An 18,827-nucleotide genomic window follows, 5' to 3' on the forward strand; every position below is an offset into this window, starting at 1 on the left:
AGAGATCAGAATTGTCAACAGATTTCAATTTGATCTTGTTTAGTTGTTGTAAAGGTGGAGAGTTCAGCCCCTGCCAGGTACAGAAATACATCCACAGGTCTTAATTAACTTGGTGAAATCTAACTGGGATACATCTTGTGGCTATATTTGATGTTAAAACCAAAATGTAAAATGATCTTGGCGCGTTCTTGGTATCGTTTGAGTGTGGCTGGAAGATGGTAATGAATGTGTGCTATACTTGTGCTTCAGGCAAACAGTAGGTGTGGGCACCTGTAATCTTGGTGTCTCTGACAACTGAGCTTCAGAAAACCACAGCGAGGTGGTGGCAGCCTATGAGAGAGACACGATGACAGGTCTGGCCAGGCTCCCATTACAGTGGTTTAGATTAACCAAGGGGCTCCTCAAGTTTTTTTGAGACCTAGCAGCCTGTGTATCAGCCAGCAGCAGGAGGTTCAGCCATGGTTGAGTTAGCACTAGCAGCAGACATGGACAACCCACCACCCTACCACCACCCTCCTCATGCAGCAGCAGCATCTCTACAGTCCGAGGTCTGCAACTGGCTGCTGTACTCACAGTCCAAAGGTTCTCCCTGAGCAATTGTGTTGGCGATGACTAAACGGTTTTGAAGGTTTGATTGTGCAGGTTTGATACCTAATGTGTCTTTGGATGGGTAACTCATTTCTTCATTTCTTGTGTTTTATAAACGCCTCCATCTGTATCGCAGAGTAAATTGATGATAAGCTGTTTGACCCTGGCTTCACCCTGCAGCGTTTGCTGAGGAAGGAAGGAAGTGGTACTCTGGCCAGCTACCTTTTTTATCATGACTTTAGGGGGGGGGAAATATATATACATATATATATGTATAAATTGTGTGTGTCGTTTTTTTTGTTTGTTATTGAAATGACCCTTTTAATATGCTAAACTCCTGAATTCACCAGTTAAAACATATTGCATTTCACTGCAAGAAAATGTACGGCTCATGCTTTTCCACTGTGTGTTTTATAGTCCAACAATAGTTAACAAAATCATCTGTTTAAGCGTTCAGTTTGGGATGAAAGGAAAGACTTGTTAAGATCGAGAACACCAGACTGAGCGGCTCTTAATGCAGTCTAAATCCCTTTGATTTTACTGTTAATTAACTTTCTGATTGCTCTATGTCTCATTTTATTATTTGCCGGCAGAATTTTCAATTTGGCTCTCACATCAGTGGGCCAAATGATTTCTACATGAATTCAGTGTGTCCTTATCTGATAATAATTTAAAATCCTTTTTATCTGCACTCTACTAGAGTAAGCCAGTTCATACATCTGGACGGGATGTGGTGAAGGAGCGAAGGAAGCTGAAGCCAGAGAGGAAACCCACTGCTGTGCCATGCGAAGGTGTCACCACAGAGAACGGAGTGGAGGGTAACGAATCAGAGCAGCTGAATGGAGATAAAGACGAAGGCAGGGCTCTCATCCAACCTGAAAGTGCCTTTAGCAGTGACTCCAAGATGTGCAATGCTAATCCTCACTTAAATGCACTAAATGCAGACGGTGACTGCTGTAGAGATGAAGCTCTTGGTACCTCCGTCTTAAAAAACGAATTGTAAGCCTATTTTTCTAGAGAGGGTGAAGAATGAGTTATGGGACAGGGTTAGAAATATCTGGACAGTTGTAAAGCCTTACAGTTACTGTATATTTTTCCTCTCAAAAAAAAAAGAAAGAATACAAGACAAGTTTCAGATCCCTCTCAGTAAACACAAGTGTACCAGTCATATGACAATATACCGCTAATTAAAAGTACAGCAGTTGTTCACTCCCTCGTCACCAAAGTTATACACATTTCATGTTTGTGAGGATGGCACTTTTACTTTTCTCAAAATTCCTTAAGCCTCAAATTTTAGCTCTAGAAACTTAAGTTGTTTTTAAGGTGGAGATACTCATCCAGTACTTGGCACCATATATTTTGCCGTCGTTAACTGAGTTTGTGTTGTCACAGTAAATGTGTGAAACCTGAACCTGAAGAGAAAACACAACATTTCTCCCATGGATCATCACTGCTGGTTTGAGTTTTATTCACCGTTAAGTAATTCTAGTGAATTAAATGCTGCAACATTAGTTCAGGATGAGCTCAGTGGGATTTAAGTCATTTCATCATAGCTAACATTTTAAGAAACTGCTACAAAAATCAGATGCAAAAGATCTTGCCAAAAAAAGAAAGAAAAAAAATCTGATTTTTACTCAAAATCGCTGATGAACGTGGTTTCTCGAAGAAAGTGTAGAACTGTAGTATTACTGTGTCAGCAAAACCTTCTGCATGATTCAGTTTAAGAGGTTTGTAGTTACTATGCACGTTGTCTTTTTCTCCCATCCTTTACAAGTTCTGTGCCCATTTGCAAATTTAAGAGATGGCTAATACCAGTAATACTACTGAAAAGGTGTTAACTGTTGGTCAGAATCAGATTTGCTCTGACCTTAAATTTATGTGATATTGACCTTTTTTGCATTTAATTGAAAAAAAAGTTTAGACATATTTGAATAGTATATTCATTCTATACATTCTTTGTTGCCGTTTTCCACATTAGTTAAGTATCTCAACAACAAACAAAAAAAAATCATCATAAAAAGCTTTGCTCTTAAATCAGCCCATTTTGTAGCTGGAGGTAGCTACGAAAGGTCAGCCGGTACATCCGTTTTGAGATTTACATTAGTATTTTCAGACTCATCGTACTTTTCAACCCCAAAATCCTTTACCTAACATCTAAATTCTCCGAAGCTTTTCATCTTCATTAGTGATCAGAAATATGGTGTATCCCCCCCCCCCAAGTCCTTTGCAAGAGCTTAATCGGTTACCTTTTATGTGAGTTGAACAGAGTTTCTACCTGATTCATTAATTGTTAAAAGATTGAACTGCTGTTGGGTTTGATTGTATGCCGATGGATTGTGATGTGGTGTATTTGAAGGCAATGCAAGTTACAATGCTTAATAAAAGTTTATTCTTTTAGTATAACTGTCGTTTGTTTTGTTTTGTCCCCCCCCCCCAATATTTTCTCAGCATTTGGGTGTTGTCACGTCAGCTATGCAGGTTCACTCACCAACATCCTGCCCCCCCCCCCCCATTATTCTCTTAAAGGTTACAAGAGGAAACACGTTAAGGCAAAAATCAAAAGTAAACGTTTTGGAAGCTTTTGGCTGCCATCTTCTGGGAATGGAAAGTGTCTTGTTGCGATCAGATTCTCCGTAATTTAATACGGGCAATTGCAGAGACTGAAAAAAAATCCGTTTTAAAACACTAAGATCATTGTTCGATGATCTCTTGTTTACGGAGAGGATGGGTTCCACTAATTGGGTGTGAGACGTAATTTTCCCCTTCTTATCCTGATGTAATAAAGTGCGTACATTATCATCTCTACATTACGTTGAACGATCGCCAGCTAATCATCTTCACGCTGATTTTTCCAAAGATGCTGTCTGGACTGGATAGAGGGACTGGCGGATCATTTGCGCTGGCCAGAACTGTCTGTAATGTGCTGGGAAACCCGTGGAAAATAGCTGCAGTGTTGATGAGGGGATTCATTCATTAGATTTGAGGACGAAATTTTGTCCTGCTTGCTGACTTAATATTTTTTTTATTTTTTTAAACTTTTTATTTTTTTATTTTTTACAATGCACGTATACCTTTTCTTATGGTTTCTGGACATCTCCGTGCTGTACAGTCACCAGGGGGCATGCACCTAATAATGCATTTCAGGAATCCTACGAACCTTATCATTTCCACAACATCGTTGGGATGCGACACGGACGTGTGATGGATGACTGGCTTTAGGTTTATGTCCAGCGGGACAAGCCTCGTTTTCAGAGATCATATTGTATATTGTTGCAGGACGGTTCCTGCTGCCCCCGTCTATCCGACGTAGTTGTGAATTGAACATGGCGACTGTACCAGTATATTGCATCTGCAGATTACCTTACGACGTAACCCAGTTTATGATCGAATGTGATGCTTGCAAGGATTGGTTCCACGGCAGGTAATACTCGATGTTTATTGTATCATTTTGTGGCATTTTGCATTGTTTTTGGCGAGGTCTGTAAACATTTTGACAGCTTTTGTTGCTCAATCGCCCGTCCGTATCTGAATTGCTCCGAGAGCGAGGCCGCTTGAAGAAGAAGGCGGAGTTAAATATAGCTGACTGGGTTATGACATTTTTACAAATAACACTAAACGCATTTCACGAAATAAGAACACATCGCGGAGCCATCTGGGTCCAGGCTTCGACAATTAGTGGCATTTTGGAAACAATTCAGCGTCCCACACAGTCCGAAGTTGACGATTATTGTTGTAGCGTACGAGCGAGCGGAACGCCAGCAGTGGGTGTCTGAGACACATTGGCGAGGGAGCCTCGCAGGAATCGCTGAACGTTTTGCGTCCGGCGCCTTTTTCTCTCCTGCATCGATTGTATTTATTTGCACATACTGTCACAGTTTGGTTTTGCGTGTGCGTCATATGGTACTTGGCAGAGCTGTGTTTAGAAAAAAATAAATAAATCACGGTCTTATTGTCAGCCCAGCTGGACCGGCTGGAGCCGTGGCTTACCAGCAGTTATGGCTGACAATAGCCCATGTTCGATATTCGTAGGTTTGGAAAAAGAAAAGACTTTGCGTTCAGTGTGCCAGGCTGTCTGTCTGTCGTCTCTGCTCGACACGGGCGAGCTGGTGATATCGAGGCCACTCCGTGTGATACAGACATGCATACATACAGATCGTTCAGCGCCACTTATCACTTTATCCCGCCGTGGGTAGCGTATTGTGATCTTGGTCAAATCTCTGCGTATTTCGCAGTGGTGGCGTTAGTGTTTTCACACAGTCTTGGACATTTCGGTAACATTGCGGACGTTTGATTAGAGTGATGGGTTAATATGCCACATTTAAGCGAACAAACCTTTCGGATCATTGAACGGTATTTACGCGCCTGAAAATTAACCCTTTGGTGATGGTCTCTCTACAGTGTATCGTTATCAACGCTGTCACAAATCCCATTTCTTCTCTGTTGGGCTAAACACACACACACACACACACACACACACACACACACACACACACACACGCGCGCGTACATAGATGGACTCCGTTGTTGAACTCAACGATAAATTAGTACCTCGTAAAAGGCTCATACCGTCAATTTTCAAAAGCAGCTCAGTTGTGTTTAGCGAGACAATACGGTTTTTGTATTATTTATAGCCTCGACCTGAAAATGTATCAAATTGTGTTTACTCTCGACAAAGTCTTGAGAATTTATCTTGCCTGTTGCCACATCCAAGGACAAGACCGCATTGTAAATCAGACCGTTTTATCAAGTCAACTCTCAAATGTTGTCAAGTGACTTGGGGCTGCTCAGAATTGTTGCTGATCCCATCTAGTCACTAACATGTTGATAAGTCAGAAAAGCTCTGCCCATGGGTATTACAAAGTGGAATCAAGTATTGCTGATGAATTTTAATTTTTAAATGTTGCTTGTTCGACCGAGAGCGAAGCTTTGGAGGTTTAAGTGCATGCTGCTGATCTTTTTTGTTTGTTTTTTTTTTTTGGAAGATATCTTCGGCCTTGGCTTATCCACTAACAAGTGAACGTCATACTCTATAACTACCAAACAGTGATGGGTAAACCTTGGAGGTGGTTACTGCAACAGTAGCCTACACGCGTTTGTTGGTGGCAGTTAGCCCTTCACTTCAGTTGTGCTGCAGCGATTCCCGAAGCCGCTTGTGGTATCCAAATAATCTCTTTTGCTATTTGAATTCCGTTTGTCTGCTGCGCTAAGGACATTTTTTTTGGCATCCTGCAGAGAACATTTCTCAGCCTTCTCCAATTCTCACCCCTTTTGCTTTACAACAGTACCATGCCATTCTAGGGCTAGGAGATATGGACAAAAATCAAATATCATGATATTTTTGGACCAAATACCTCGATATCGATATTGTGGGGATGACTATCGATGCTTTCAGAAAAGATTTACACAATCAGATTTTTGATAAATAATCGTCAGTAATGCCCATATAATAACTTAAATGGGTAAAGACAAATAATAGAACAGCCGGAACAGTCTGGTAAGTTCAGAAAATTACATCACTTTACTGTAATTTAGCCTTTACAACCAGGGAAAAGACAATACTTATGCCATATCACAATATTACGATATCCAAAATCCCAGACGATATCTAGTCTCATGTCACGATATCGATATATTGCCCAACCCAGTACCATTCTGTTTTCCTGTAGATTTATGTAGATGATACACAACTATACATGGCAATAAAACAGGTTTGTATAGCACAGATACATATACTTATCTTCTATTTTAGATCTCGAAAAAATTGAAGATCAGCAACTTTTAACTTGAATTCGGTTAGAAAACGTAAATGCTCATTCATGGCTTCTAGATGGCAACAAATGTTGCCCATTGGATATTTTTTTCTCAATATGAATGGTTGTACAGTTTCTCTGCAAGACTCAAAGACAAAGCTCCAACCTTGTCTTTTCTCACCCTGTTGACGTCTATGGGGCTAGCATTGTTTCCTTTTGCTGGTCCCAACAAAAAAATAACGAATGCCTTTGTGCCTTTGTTTCTTCCACCTTTGGCTACTTTAATTGGGGGTACAGTGATACTGTTTAGGCAGACATGAGTAGTAGTACAAACAACCAGTTTTGAGTAAGTGCCAGTGCTGAACACTTATACCAATACTGCACCATATTGACCCGAATATAAGACGACGCTGATTATAAGACGACCCCCCACCTTTTTCTTTTTCAACACTCATTTTTGGAAAAGAAATACTTTTTGAAGACCAAATGTTGTTTTTATATGGAAAATAATTTTATTCGAAAATAATGACAATAAAAACACACTGAATAAAACAAGGTAGGCTATTGTTTTTAACATCTTTTAAATAAAACCATGTTTTCAGTATATTTTAATCACATTTGTAATTGAATGGTTTATAGTATTTCAATACCCTAAAAATGAAAATAAAATATGGTCTATTGGTATTTCTATTACCAAATAGGCTATACATCTCATAGCGAATAAACAACCATGTAGCCTATCAAATTTTCAATAAAAGCATAACCATCAAAGTGAAGTATACTTGTAGAACAGCTTTGAAACAAATCTGACGAAGAGAGAAATCAAGACTAGGTTAAAACCTATCATATGGTGGGACTGCGACTACATTTAGAAAGTGGCTGTTTTTGCACAACAACGTTTGAAAAGCGGCTGTTTTGACATCGGTTCTGTGAACAGCAGCTATACTGGACAGTCATTTTCAAGCCCTGATTATTTATTATTTATATTATAGTGGAAATTTATTTTATATGAAATAATTATCTTGCTACAATCACTGCTGCCATAATCACTGGAAAGTCTGGGCGTGACACCCCTTATAATAATAATAATACAGTTTATTTGTGGGCGCCTTTCACAGCACTCAGACACCTTACAGAACACAGTTAAAAACAAAATGCACTGTATCAGACAGCATAAAATCAAAACAAAGCAGGGTAGACAATAAAAAGTTAATACAACCGATATGTATAAAATCATCATCTGCACAAAACTCAATGAAGTGTGGATCATACTGAATATGCTAGTTTGAAAAGGTGCATTTTAAGATGGGATTTGAAGGTTGAAAGAGAGTCAACATTGTGAATGTCTTGTGTGAAAGAGTTCCATAGGCAGGGCGGGGGGGGGGGGAGAATGACTGAAGGTTCTAGACCCCATGGTATTCAAGCGGGCCGATGGTGTAATGAGTTGGAGAGCAGAAGAGGATCTGAGAGTGCGGGAGGGCGTGTGGATATGAAGGAGTTCTGAAAGATATGAAGGAGCTAGGTTATTAAGAGCCTTAAAAGTGAGAAGCAGGATCTTGAAGTCTATGGAAGGAGTTCTGGTAATGATACGGGCAGCTGAATTCTGGACCAATTGAAGTTTATGAAGACATTTGAGGAGAAGGCCAAAGAGGATATAATTGCAGTAGTCAATACAGGATGTAACCAGGGTGTGAATGAATATGGCGGTACTGTTAGGTGTAAGTGATGGGCCAAGACGATTAATATTGCCTTGGAAGTATGCAGACCAAGTAACATTGTTGATGTGAGCTTCAAAAGATAATGTGCTGTCCGAGATGACACCCAGATTCCTAACATGAGGCGATGGAGGAAATATAGAATGGTCAATAGTCAGAGAAAAACTATCAGGTTTAGCTAAAGTAGATTCAGTACCTACTAGGAGGGCCTTCGTTTTATCACTGTTAAGTTTGAGGAAGTCATATGAAAACCAGGATTTAATTTCTAATAAGCAGTCAGAAAGAGAAGTCGGCAGAAGAGTGGTGGTAGGCTTGATGGATAGCTAGAGTTGGGTGTCAACCGAGTAGCAGTGAAATTGAATGCCAAATATCCTGAAAGTGTGGCTAAGAGGTAATAGGTAAATAACAAATAGGAGGGGGCCCAATACAGAGCCCTGGGGAACACCGGTAGTAACAGGAATGGACTGTGATCTCAGATCTTTTAAGTTGGACAAACTGAGTGCGGCCAGAGAGATATGATCTAAACCAGTCAAGGGGGGGGGGCAGTGATTCCAATGGAAGCTAATCATCTCATAGGAGGATGTTATGTGAGATAGATTCATAGGCTGCACTCAGATCAAGAAGGACAAGTATGGTTAAGAGCCCAGAGTCAGCTGCCATCAGCAGATCATTAGTGATTTTCACCAAGGCTGTCTCCATACTATGCATGGAGCAAAACCAGACTGGAATTGTTCAAACAGATTGTTGTAAGTCAAGTGTGCGTGTACCTGAGATGTGACTGGTCTTTCAAGTGTTTTAGAAATAAATGGTAAATTTGAGATTGGGCGAAAATTATCCAAATTGTTGGGGTCTACACCAGGTTTCTTGAGTATGGGCATTATTGCAGCTGTTTTGAGAAATGAGGGAACAAGACCAGAGGTAAGGGAGGAATGTTTGATATCAGTTATTAAAGAGGATCGAGAAGGTAGACAGACTTTTACTAAATGAGTAGGAAGGGGGTCTAACTGACAGGTAGATGATTTGGATTTGCAAATAAGACCAGATATTTCAGCAACATTTGGGAGTTTAAAACTAGATAGTGGATGCGCTTATAATCAATCAATCAATCAACCAAGTTGCATTTTATATAGCACTTTTCTAGCTGCAACAGCCACTCAAAGCGCTTTACAAATAATCCATACATTATCCAAACAGCTTATCCTGCTGTCAGGGTCGCGGGGATGCTGGAGCCGATCCCAGCAGTCATTGAGCGGCAGGCAGGGAGACACCCTGGACAGGCCACCAGGGCAAGGAATGGACGTCAAACGTAAATATTAAAATAAACACAGTTCTTAAAGTACTTGAAATGCAAAGTCCAAAGAATGTAAAAGTGTCCTTAATTATAAAGAGTACAATTATCATATGTGAATATGAGGGTAAATTTAACAACAGTTTCTTTCCTTTGCTGTAGTTGAGCAGGTGAGTATTAAATGTTCACTGGTTCGGTCCGAGTAGTTGTTCATGTTACTCACCTTATTGGCAGTATCGTTGACTGTATAGTAATAGAGTAAGACTCAGTTCTCCATCAATGTCAATGACTGTGACTGTACTTGACCATTGCACCGAGTCCATGTGACTGCTGCCCTCACAGTCGATCCGGCGTCGACGCGCGGGAACATGTACTGCTTGATGAATCCAAGTTGACAGCATGTGGCGACGTAGCAGCAACAGGCATGCCGTGAACACCCTCTGTCGCGGCACGTAACTGAGGCAACAAGTCGTTGGGATCGATGAGAGTCAAGCTCTTACTTCCGTTACACCTTTACACCTTTTTTTTTGTTGGTCCGATTTTTAGCTGGTCCGATGACGGTGAGTTGTCAATGAATTGTGTTCCAATCAAATGAGTTGTGTTCCAATGAAATCAGTTGTGTTCCAGTCAAATGAAATGAGTTTACAAGTAATACAAATACAAAACTTCAAATCACAATTACTGAAGGTTAGGTGTCCAAAATATTACAATTCTAGACTAACTGACCTTCCTTTGAATATGTGTAGGCTTGATGATGACCTAACAAAGGGTCGAGCATCAGTTTAAAATTCAAGAACCATTGGCGAGTCATCATGATCATGCTTACTTATAAATGCGCTTTAGTTACCACCAACTGTCTGACTCGGACCATGCAAATAATTTTCACTCTTAACTGCGTGTGGCTAGTAGTGCTGATGTTTTATGAACTGGAGTTTTTTTTTTTTTTGCAATGAGGCGTTTCTGCAAACCGCTGCGCTGATTCACGGCAAGTAACGGAACTTCCACTTCTGTGTTTACCAGTGACGTCGTTGATTAGCTGACCAATCATGTGGCTTCAGTGACGTTGTTTGTTGTCGCTCGCTGGTGAACGTCGTTGGTCACCTGATCCAGCGGCCCAATCGTGTCAAAGTGATCCCTGTCAGTCACTCAGGGACATTCGCGTTTGTAAACCCCGTTGGCTGGTCCAGCCAAAAAGAGCAGGGGAACACTAGTTTTACAGATATTTGACGCCATCTGTTGTTGTGCGTGTATATTGACACTTAAAAGTCTCGACCCCGAATATATGACGACCCCGCTTCTTCAAACATATTTCCATGAAAAAAGAACCCGCCTTATATTCGGACCAATACGTAATTATGCATCTTCTGTAATAGGATGTTATTTCATAATCAGATCATTACACAAAAGCCACTTTTAGTCCATGTATTTCTAATTAAATAGCAAGTTTTATTTTTTGTTTATTGATAAATATAACGTTCACTCTTCTATTTTACAAGTAGGTGGACATTTCATTCACCTTTTTTGTACGCAAATTACTCAAATGAATGAGACATCGTTTCAAGTGAATAAGACACTCATTCATTTGCAAGCAGATCAAATGAATAAAATTACTTTGGTTAGGGCGTCCGGGTAGCGTAGCAGTCTATTCCTTTGCTTACCAACACAGGGATCGCAGGTTCGAATCCCCGTGGTACCTCTTGCTTGGTCAGGCGTCTCTACAGATACAGTTGGCCATGTCTGTGGGTGAGAAGCCGGATGTGGTTATCTGTCCTGCTTGCTGCACTAGCGCCTCTTCTGGTTGGTCAGGGCGCCTCTTCGGGGGCGAGGGGGAACTGGGGGGAATAGCGTGATCCTCCCATGCGCTACATCCCCCTGGTGAAACTCCTCACTCTCAGGTGAAAAGAAGCGGCTGGCAATTCCACATGTATCGGAGGAGGTATGTGGCAGTCTGCAGCCCTCCCCGGATCAGCAGAAAGGGTGGGGCAGCGACTGGGACGGCTCGGTTGAATGGGGTATTTGGCCGGGTGCAATTGGGGAGAGAAAAAAAAAGAAATGACTGGTTCACTGATTGTTTTTCTTTTGAAGAGATCCATTGATTTTATTGGCTAAAGGCTGCTTCAATCAGCATGATAAAAAAACAAAAAAACAAGAGGGATTGTAGCGGTAGTGTGCAGCAGCAAGTACACAAATTAAAAGTGTGAGCTACTGACTCAAATGATGGAATCATTACGTGACAGTGATTCACTACATTTGGTTCACCTAAATAATTTGTTCTAAAGATCAAATCGTTAGGGTCCGCGGTGGTGTAGCGGTCTAAGGATCGGTTGTGTGTTGATGCTGTTGCCCACTGGGGACCGGGGTTCGCGCCCCGGTGACGTCAGATCCGTTTATGGACGGACTCGATGAAGCAGCAATAATTGCAACGCTGTCTCCGGGAGGGGGGCGGAGTCGGCTTGTGTTCGTCACATGAAAGCGTCTTTGTGTGTGTCGGAAAAAGCAGTGGTTCGGCCTGGATTCTCCTTGTCACGGAGGTGGGGAGGCGTCTCCTTCGAGGCTGCCGGCCGGAGAGATGCAGTTGGCGAACGCATGTGGTACGAGGGTGGGTGTTTGAACTAAAAATAGGGACCGATTGGCCACTAAATTGGGAGAAAAAAGGGAAACATCTGAAATAAATGTATATAAAAAAGAAGATCAAATCGTTTGCAAACGACACAACGCTAACTGTACAAATCTTGAAATGTGCTTGTCACAAGCAGCAGCCTGCACTCTTGACCTCGCGGTATAAGATTATTTGCTTTCATACTAGACTAAAGCAACAAAGCACTCAGATGTCCCAGCTCCACCCTCCACTTTTACATGCTGGTTCACTCTTTTGAACATGCTTCCTGTCATTCTCATTGTATTAGACACTGGCTCAAGACTAGAGACCGACCTAGTGGGTTCAGCCTGCAACAAAACTCAACTTCCATCTGACCAGCCATTCTACCCCCTTGTCAACTTCACTGAAGTCTTTCACATCAGTTTGCTAGCCTGGTATTCTTATATCTACTACATGCTTCTTGCCCATTTCTTGCTGAATGGAGGTGACCCAAACGGGACTTTAGAATAAGCTGTTAATAGCCACAGGTACATATTTATCTCAGGTGTAGTAGCCCATTTTACATCACATTAGTTCAAAATATGTAACTTCCATTGAAGAAAGACATTTGAAAGTGTAGGGCCTGGCATTTTGAAAAATGGCCTGATTGTTATTGCTGATAGGAAGCTCTTAAATGACAAGCGAGAGCTACACATTTCAAGTGTCATCATAGGGACAAAAGACTGATAGTTACATATCTTTACAAGTTATGTGGATTTTACCTCCACTTATTTTATACAGACTTTATTGACTTTGTTAATGGAAAATAAAAACTGCAAAATACAAAAAGCCTACTGAAACAAACTAGTTTAAGGGTTTAATGGTGGTTCACAGCAAGAAAATATATATCATTATTTTCTATTTTCAGACATTTTGTGATTAGCTTATATATGTATATAAAATATTAATTTTTTTGCAAATTTGCTAATAAATTCAACCCTGCCACGTGCAAGGTATAAAATCACAGCACACATTAGATTTTGATGGTGTTTATTGTTTAATTCCTTTGGCAGGCTGCCCTCAGAAGGCTTGAGTTGATTGTCTCATTTCCTTTTGGCTGCTGAATAATACAATTAAAGGATAACACTGGTGTAATTTTATGTTTTTCTCATGGTCAAAAAATGCTATGAAAAGACTAGATTCCCCCATGCATTCCCCATTCTCTCAAGTCTTTTCAATCCCACATCCAGGAAGCCATAAGATCCGATTGATTTGAAAATCATTAAATGTCACTCATAGAGACATAGCTTGTGTCTAATGTTTAGCTTGCTCTATGTTCTCGTATTTTTTGAGGGCCCTGGTCAGTCAGGGGTCCTTGGAATCGTTCTTTCCACCCCCTCAGGTGGTGCTGCCCCCAAATATGCACAGTGATTTGTTCAAGTATGCCAGAAAGTAAACTGCTTTCCATAGATCACAAAATAAATATTTGCTACTTTATAAAGTCGTTTCAGGAAAAATTGAAAAACACACATTATCACAGTGATGGATCATAACTGACCTTGGCAACAGTATGACTTCATATTGATTGTTTGCTTGAAAATAATGGCATCCTGTTGCTTCCTAGATGGAAGCTAAGTGTGGCATGGGCTAGTTGGAAAAGACTTGCAAGTATGGGGAATGCATGGGAGAATTTCGTCTTTTCACAGCACTCATCAGCAATAAAAAAAACAAAATTATACGACGAGTGTTATCCTTTAAAGAGATGTTGAGCCCGTTAAGTTAAAGCTTGTTGCATGTTGCTTGCGTGGTCTCTTTGTAGAGGACTTACAGCTTCCCACTTTAAAAGTTATCTTGTGGCGGACACTAGGGGCTATGCCTCTCACCCAGCAGGACTGTGAGCTGGGGGCGTGGTTTACGTTCCTTGGCTCGCCGGTGCAGGGTTGTTCCTGCTGCAGTTGGTTTTTGGAGTTGAGGAATAAACATCAAATTCGCCTTGGTCTCCTGTGCTTTTCCTCATTCCTGCCACATTGGTGACCCCGAATTGAACATGTTTGGAGCAGAAGAGGAGTGTGAATCCACCTCGGCCACGCCGCCCCAACTCTCACAGCCGGCCGTTCTCGCCGCGGCTGTGAAACTCCCAGAGTTCTGGCAGAGCGACCCGGCCTCGTGGTTCCAGCATGTTGAGGCGCTGTTCCACCCACCTGCGTGGAATCTCCGCGGACGACTCCAGATACTATCTGGTCGTCGCTGCGCTGGACCAGCAGTCCACACGCCGGGCCATGCAGCTGTTGCGCGCCCCTCCGCAACACGATAAATACGTCGCCCTCAAACATCTTCTGCTCCGGAGGTACAGCCTATCTGCCGCAGAGAGGGCAGATAGAATCCTTTCCCTATCCGGTTTGGGCGACGGGAGGGCTGTGGATCTCATGGACAATATGCTGTCGCTGCTAGGCTCAGACGACGGTGGGTTCCTTTTCCCGCACGTTTTCCTGCGCCAGCTCCCGTCTCCTGTGCGCGTGGCTTTGGCTAACTCCCCGTGTCTGGCCGCTGGTGACTGCCGAGGTTTGGCTGAGGAGGCCGATCGGGTCCTGCTGGCTACCAGACGGTTCTCTGTGCAGAGTGTGGCATCGGAGCCTCTGCAGCCGACGTCGGAGGACGCGGACCCGGCAGTGGTGGCTGAAGTGACTGTCTGGAGACGGCGCGGGAGAGGCCTCTGTTTCTTCCACCAGCGGTTCGGCGGCGAGGCGCTGCGTCCCTCCGTGCACGTTTGAGGCGCTGGGAAACTCCAGGGCCAGCGCTCAGTAGCAGCTGTGGGCGCTGGCGGACGTAGTGAGCTGCTCTTCATTAAGGACACGATGTCAGGAAGACGGTTTCTGGTGGACTCAGGCTCGCAAAAGAGCCTACTCCCTCCTGCTAAGACAGACAGGTCGGCCGAAGGCGGCGGCCCACAGTTAAGTGCAGCTAACGGTTCGTCTATTGCGACGTTTGGCACAAGGTTGGTGACTGTTTGCTTCCACGGGCGCCATTTTGAGTGGGACTTTGTAGTGGCCGCCATTACTGTTCCTATTATCGGCGCGGATTTTCTGTGTGCTAATGGTCTGCTTGTTGATGTTGCAAACCGCCGTTTAATTGATGCTGTGTCTTTCGCCACTGTTCCGTGCGAGACAGGGGGAGCCGGGCCGTTAACACACGCTAACTTTTTAGCATTAGGGGATGTTTTTCAGCGTTTGCTGGCGGCTTTCCATCGGTGACTACGCCTGCCTTTTCCACCGCGGTTACTAAACACGGGGTAGAACATTTCATTCCCACTCTGGGACCGCCAGTTTTTGCGCGCGCGCGGCGCCTCGACGCGGTAAAATTGGCTACAGCCAAGGAGGAGTTCGCCATCATGGAGCGTCTGGGTATCGTGAGGCGTTCCAACAGCCCGTGGGCCTCGCCGCTTCACATGGTGCCCAAGGCGGATGGGTCGTGGCGGCCTTGCGGCGATTTTCGCCGCCTGAACAACGTCACCGCCAATGACCGCTATCCCATCCCACACATACAGGACTTTTCCATACGCCTGGCAGGTACCACTATTTTCTCTAAGGTGGACCTGGTGCGCGGCTATCATCAGTTTTCACAGTGGACCAGCAGCAAGTTTTCCGTCGTCTGGACGAACACGGCCTGATAGTCAACCCGGCCAAGTGTCAGTTTGGACTGCCGGTGATTGACTTCTTGGGTCACCGCATTTCGCCGCAAGGCGCGGTCCCGTTGCCTTCTAAGGTGCAAGCGGTGGCGGAATTTCCCCGCCCAGTCTCTGTTAAGGCATTGCAGGAATTCTTGGGAATGGTGAATTTCTATAACCGTTTCCTCCCTCGCGCTGCCCATCTCCTTCAGCCACTTTACGAAGCCCTGCGGCTTAAGAAGGCTAACGACCCTGTCGACTGGACTCCCGAACAGGTCCAGGCCTTTGACGGAGCTAAGTGCGCCCTGGCTAACGCTGCCCTCCTCGCCCATCCCACACCCACGGCGTCCATAGCTTTAACAACCGATGCGTCTGACATAGCCGTGGGGGCTGTGGTTGAACAGCGTGTGGCGAATGCGTGGCAGCCACTCGCATTTTTTAGCCGCAAACTGCGAGATAGCGAGCGCAAGTACAGCGTTTTTGGCCGGGAGTTGCTGGCACTGCACCTTGCAACCCGGCATTTCCGCTTCCTGCTGGAGGGTCGCCCATTCACAGCTTATGTGGATCATAAGCCGCTGACTTTTGCCATGTCCAAGGTGACTGAGCCGTGGTCTGCTCGTCAACAGCGCCACCTAGCGGCGATCTCCGAGTTCACAACGGACATTCAGGATGCGGCCGGGAAGTCCAACCCTGTTGCTGATTGTCGCGTGTGCTTGTGTGTTTGTGTGTTGTCTAGTTTTCGATTCGATTCACTCCCTCTCGCACCCTGGAGTTCGGGCGTCGGTGAAGTTGGTCGGTTCCAAGTTCGTCTGGCCTGGCCTCCGCAAGGACGTCAAGGGGTGGGCAGCTGCGTGTGTAGCGTGCCAGCGCGCTAAGGTCCACCAGCACACTAAATCGCCCCTCGAACCGTTTCCGATCTCGGCCAGACGTTTCGACCACGTGCATGTGGACCTGGTGGGCCCTCTACCTTCTTCACAGGGTTTTACGCACCTGCTCACAATGGTAGATCGGACCACCAGGTGGCCAGAGGCTGTCCCTCTATCCTCCAGAACATCCTCGGATGTTGCACGCGCTTTTCTTTCCTCCTGGGTCGCCCGTTTCGGCACTCCGTCAGATATCACCTCAGACAGGGGCCCCCAGTTCGTGTCAGAGCTCGAGTCGGCACTTGCACGATCCTTGGGTGTGCAGCTACACCGCACTACCGCGTATCACCCTCAGGCTAACGGCTTGTGTGAACGTTTTCACCAGTCGCTCAAGGCAGCGCTGTGCGCTGCGCTCTCGGATGTTAACTGGGTGGATCGTTTACCTTGGGTTATGCTCGGGTTGCGTTCGGCTCCTAAGGAGGACCTCGACGCGTCACCCGCTGAGCTTGTGCTCGGTCAGCCGCTCCGCGTCCCGGAGGAATTTTTGCCTGGGAGTTCCGCTCCTCGACCCCGTCCGGCCGTTTATCCTTTTTTGTCCGACAGCACTCGGGTTCCAGGCCCCGATCACCACTGTTTTCCGCGGTCGTTCGTGCCTGTGGAGCTCATGTCGGCTCGTTTTGTTTTTGTACGGCATGATGCTCACCGCTCGCCCCTCCAACCCCCATACGATGGCCCATTTCGGGTTCTTGAGACGGGTCCTAAGGGTTTTGTGCTAGATATGGGTGGGCGTAGGGAGCATGTCAGGCTTTATAGGCTTAAACCGGCGCACAGGGTGGCAGGCAAAGTTGTGTTTCCGTCCCAGGTTCCCTGTCGGGGTCGTCCTCCTTCCAGGACCCCGGCAGTGTCTTCACGGGTTCAGCGTTCTGCTTCTCAGCCGGCTTTGGACTGTGTTTCACCTACTGTTTCGGCTGAGGGACGGCGCAGCCGTTATAGCAGGCTGCTTAAGCCTCCAGTGAAACACAAATTTTCTTTCCAGGAGTCCCTTCTGGGTGTTTGGGGGGGGGGGGCTGTGTGGCGGACACTAGGGGCTATGCCTCTCACCCAGCAGGACTGTGAGCTGGGGGCGTGGTTTACGTTCCCGGGCTCGCCGGTGCAGGGTTGTTCCTGCTGCAGTTGGTTTTTGGAGTTGAGGAATAAACATCAAATTCGTCTTGGTCTCCTGTGCTTTTCCTCATTCCTGCCACAATCTTACCTTTTCCAGTTTAATAAATGACCTGAATTTAGGAGCACTGCGTTTTAGCATTGTGTGTGATCCCTCTGTGAAAATGCTTCTATATTTGACCACTAGGGGCTCCTGACACCTTTTTGAGGGTTTGTCTGGGTGGCCTAGATCAGGGGTCCCTAACCTTTTTTTGCACAGTGGACCAGTTTAAATACTGACAATGTTTTTGTGGACCAGCCAGTCAATAGCATCATAACATTTAAGTAACGTTTGGATATTAAACACACGGCGTATATTTTCTTCACATGAACATGTTAAAAACATTGCAGAAACATTGCAACCAATATCACTAAATCAGTGGGAGCCCTGGGCTTGTTTCCCTGCAACAAGACGATCATGACATGCGAGTCATCGGTTGCAGTAAAGCCATATTTTAGGTACGACTCATTGTATTTGCTTTTGAAGGGAGCTTTCCTTCTTTTTTTTGCAATCTCGGCCTCTGCTGTCTCTTCGTTATCATTCTCGTTAGACCTTTTATTTCCCTTACCTCTTCTGAAGAAACTCTCAAGAGATGTTTGATTTTTGCTCATGGTAGCTAGCTAGTTACAACACGCACATGGAGTAGGTAAGTGGGTGATGACCGACTGATGACCTTGCGTGCATTGCATTACTCAAGATCAACTTCAGCATCCTCATCTTGTAGGCGGGACAGGGAATGGTGAGGAAAGGTGCAGCATAGGCGGTCCATGCCAAATTCAATGTGATTAGAGTACAAATAGTCTATAATGTCATATATTCAGGTTTTTTAATTTAATTTACTTTATTTACGGTGGTGCAGAAGTTAGCACGGTCGCCTCACAACAAGAAGGCCCTGGGTTCGATTCCCAGGGTTGTCTAGGCTTGGGGGTCATCCCGGGTCATCCTCTGTGTGGAGTTTGCATGTTCTCCCCATGTCTGCATGGGTTTCTTCCGAGTGCTCTGGTTTACTCTCACAGTCCAAAGACATGCAGGTCAGGTGAACCGGCCGTACTAAATTGTCCCTAGGTGTGAATGTGTGTATTTGGGTCAGCTCTGTGATGGCCTGATGGCCTGTCCAGGGTTTCCCTCCGCCTGCCGCCCAATGACTGTTGGGACAGGCTCCAGCATCCCCGCCACCCTG

At 44.8% G+C, this 18,827-nt stretch overlaps 2 protein-coding genes across 4 annotated transcripts in view; both read left to right on the forward strand.

Annotated features, from left to right (window-relative positions):
- Positions 1–2,955, forward strand: part of LOC130106794 (constitutive coactivator of PPAR-gamma-like protein 1 homolog) — a 68,764-nt gene extending 65,809 nt beyond the window's left edge. For 2 of the 3 annotated variants that reach the window (XM_056273049.1, XM_056273050.1), the window contains exon 17: positions 1,289–2,955. In XM_056273049.1, the coding sequence (XP_056129024.1) occupies positions 1,289–1,591 (303 nt within the window). In that variant the 3' untranslated portion in view covers positions 1,592–2,955. The remainder of the gene's footprint in view (positions 1–1,288) is intronic. The other variant, XM_056273051.1, reaches the window with a different exon arrangement.
- Positions 2,956–3,911: 956 nt separating this feature from the next.
- The window catches only part of phf2 (PHD finger protein 2), a 38,446-nt gene continuing 23,530 nt past the window's right edge, over positions 3,912–18,827 (forward strand). Inside the window, exon 1 of the mRNA XM_056273541.1 lies at positions 3,912–4,009. Within this exon, the coding sequence (XP_056129516.1) occupies positions 3,912–4,009 (98 nt within the window). The remainder of the gene's footprint in view (positions 4,010–18,827) is intronic.

This window comes from Lampris incognitus, chromosome 2 (assembly GCF_029633865.1).
Source record: "Lampris incognitus isolate fLamInc1 chromosome 2, fLamInc1.hap2, whole genome shotgun sequence".
Classification (NCBI taxonomy): domain Eukaryota; kingdom Metazoa; phylum Chordata; class Actinopteri; order Lampriformes; family Lampridae; genus Lampris; species Lampris incognitus.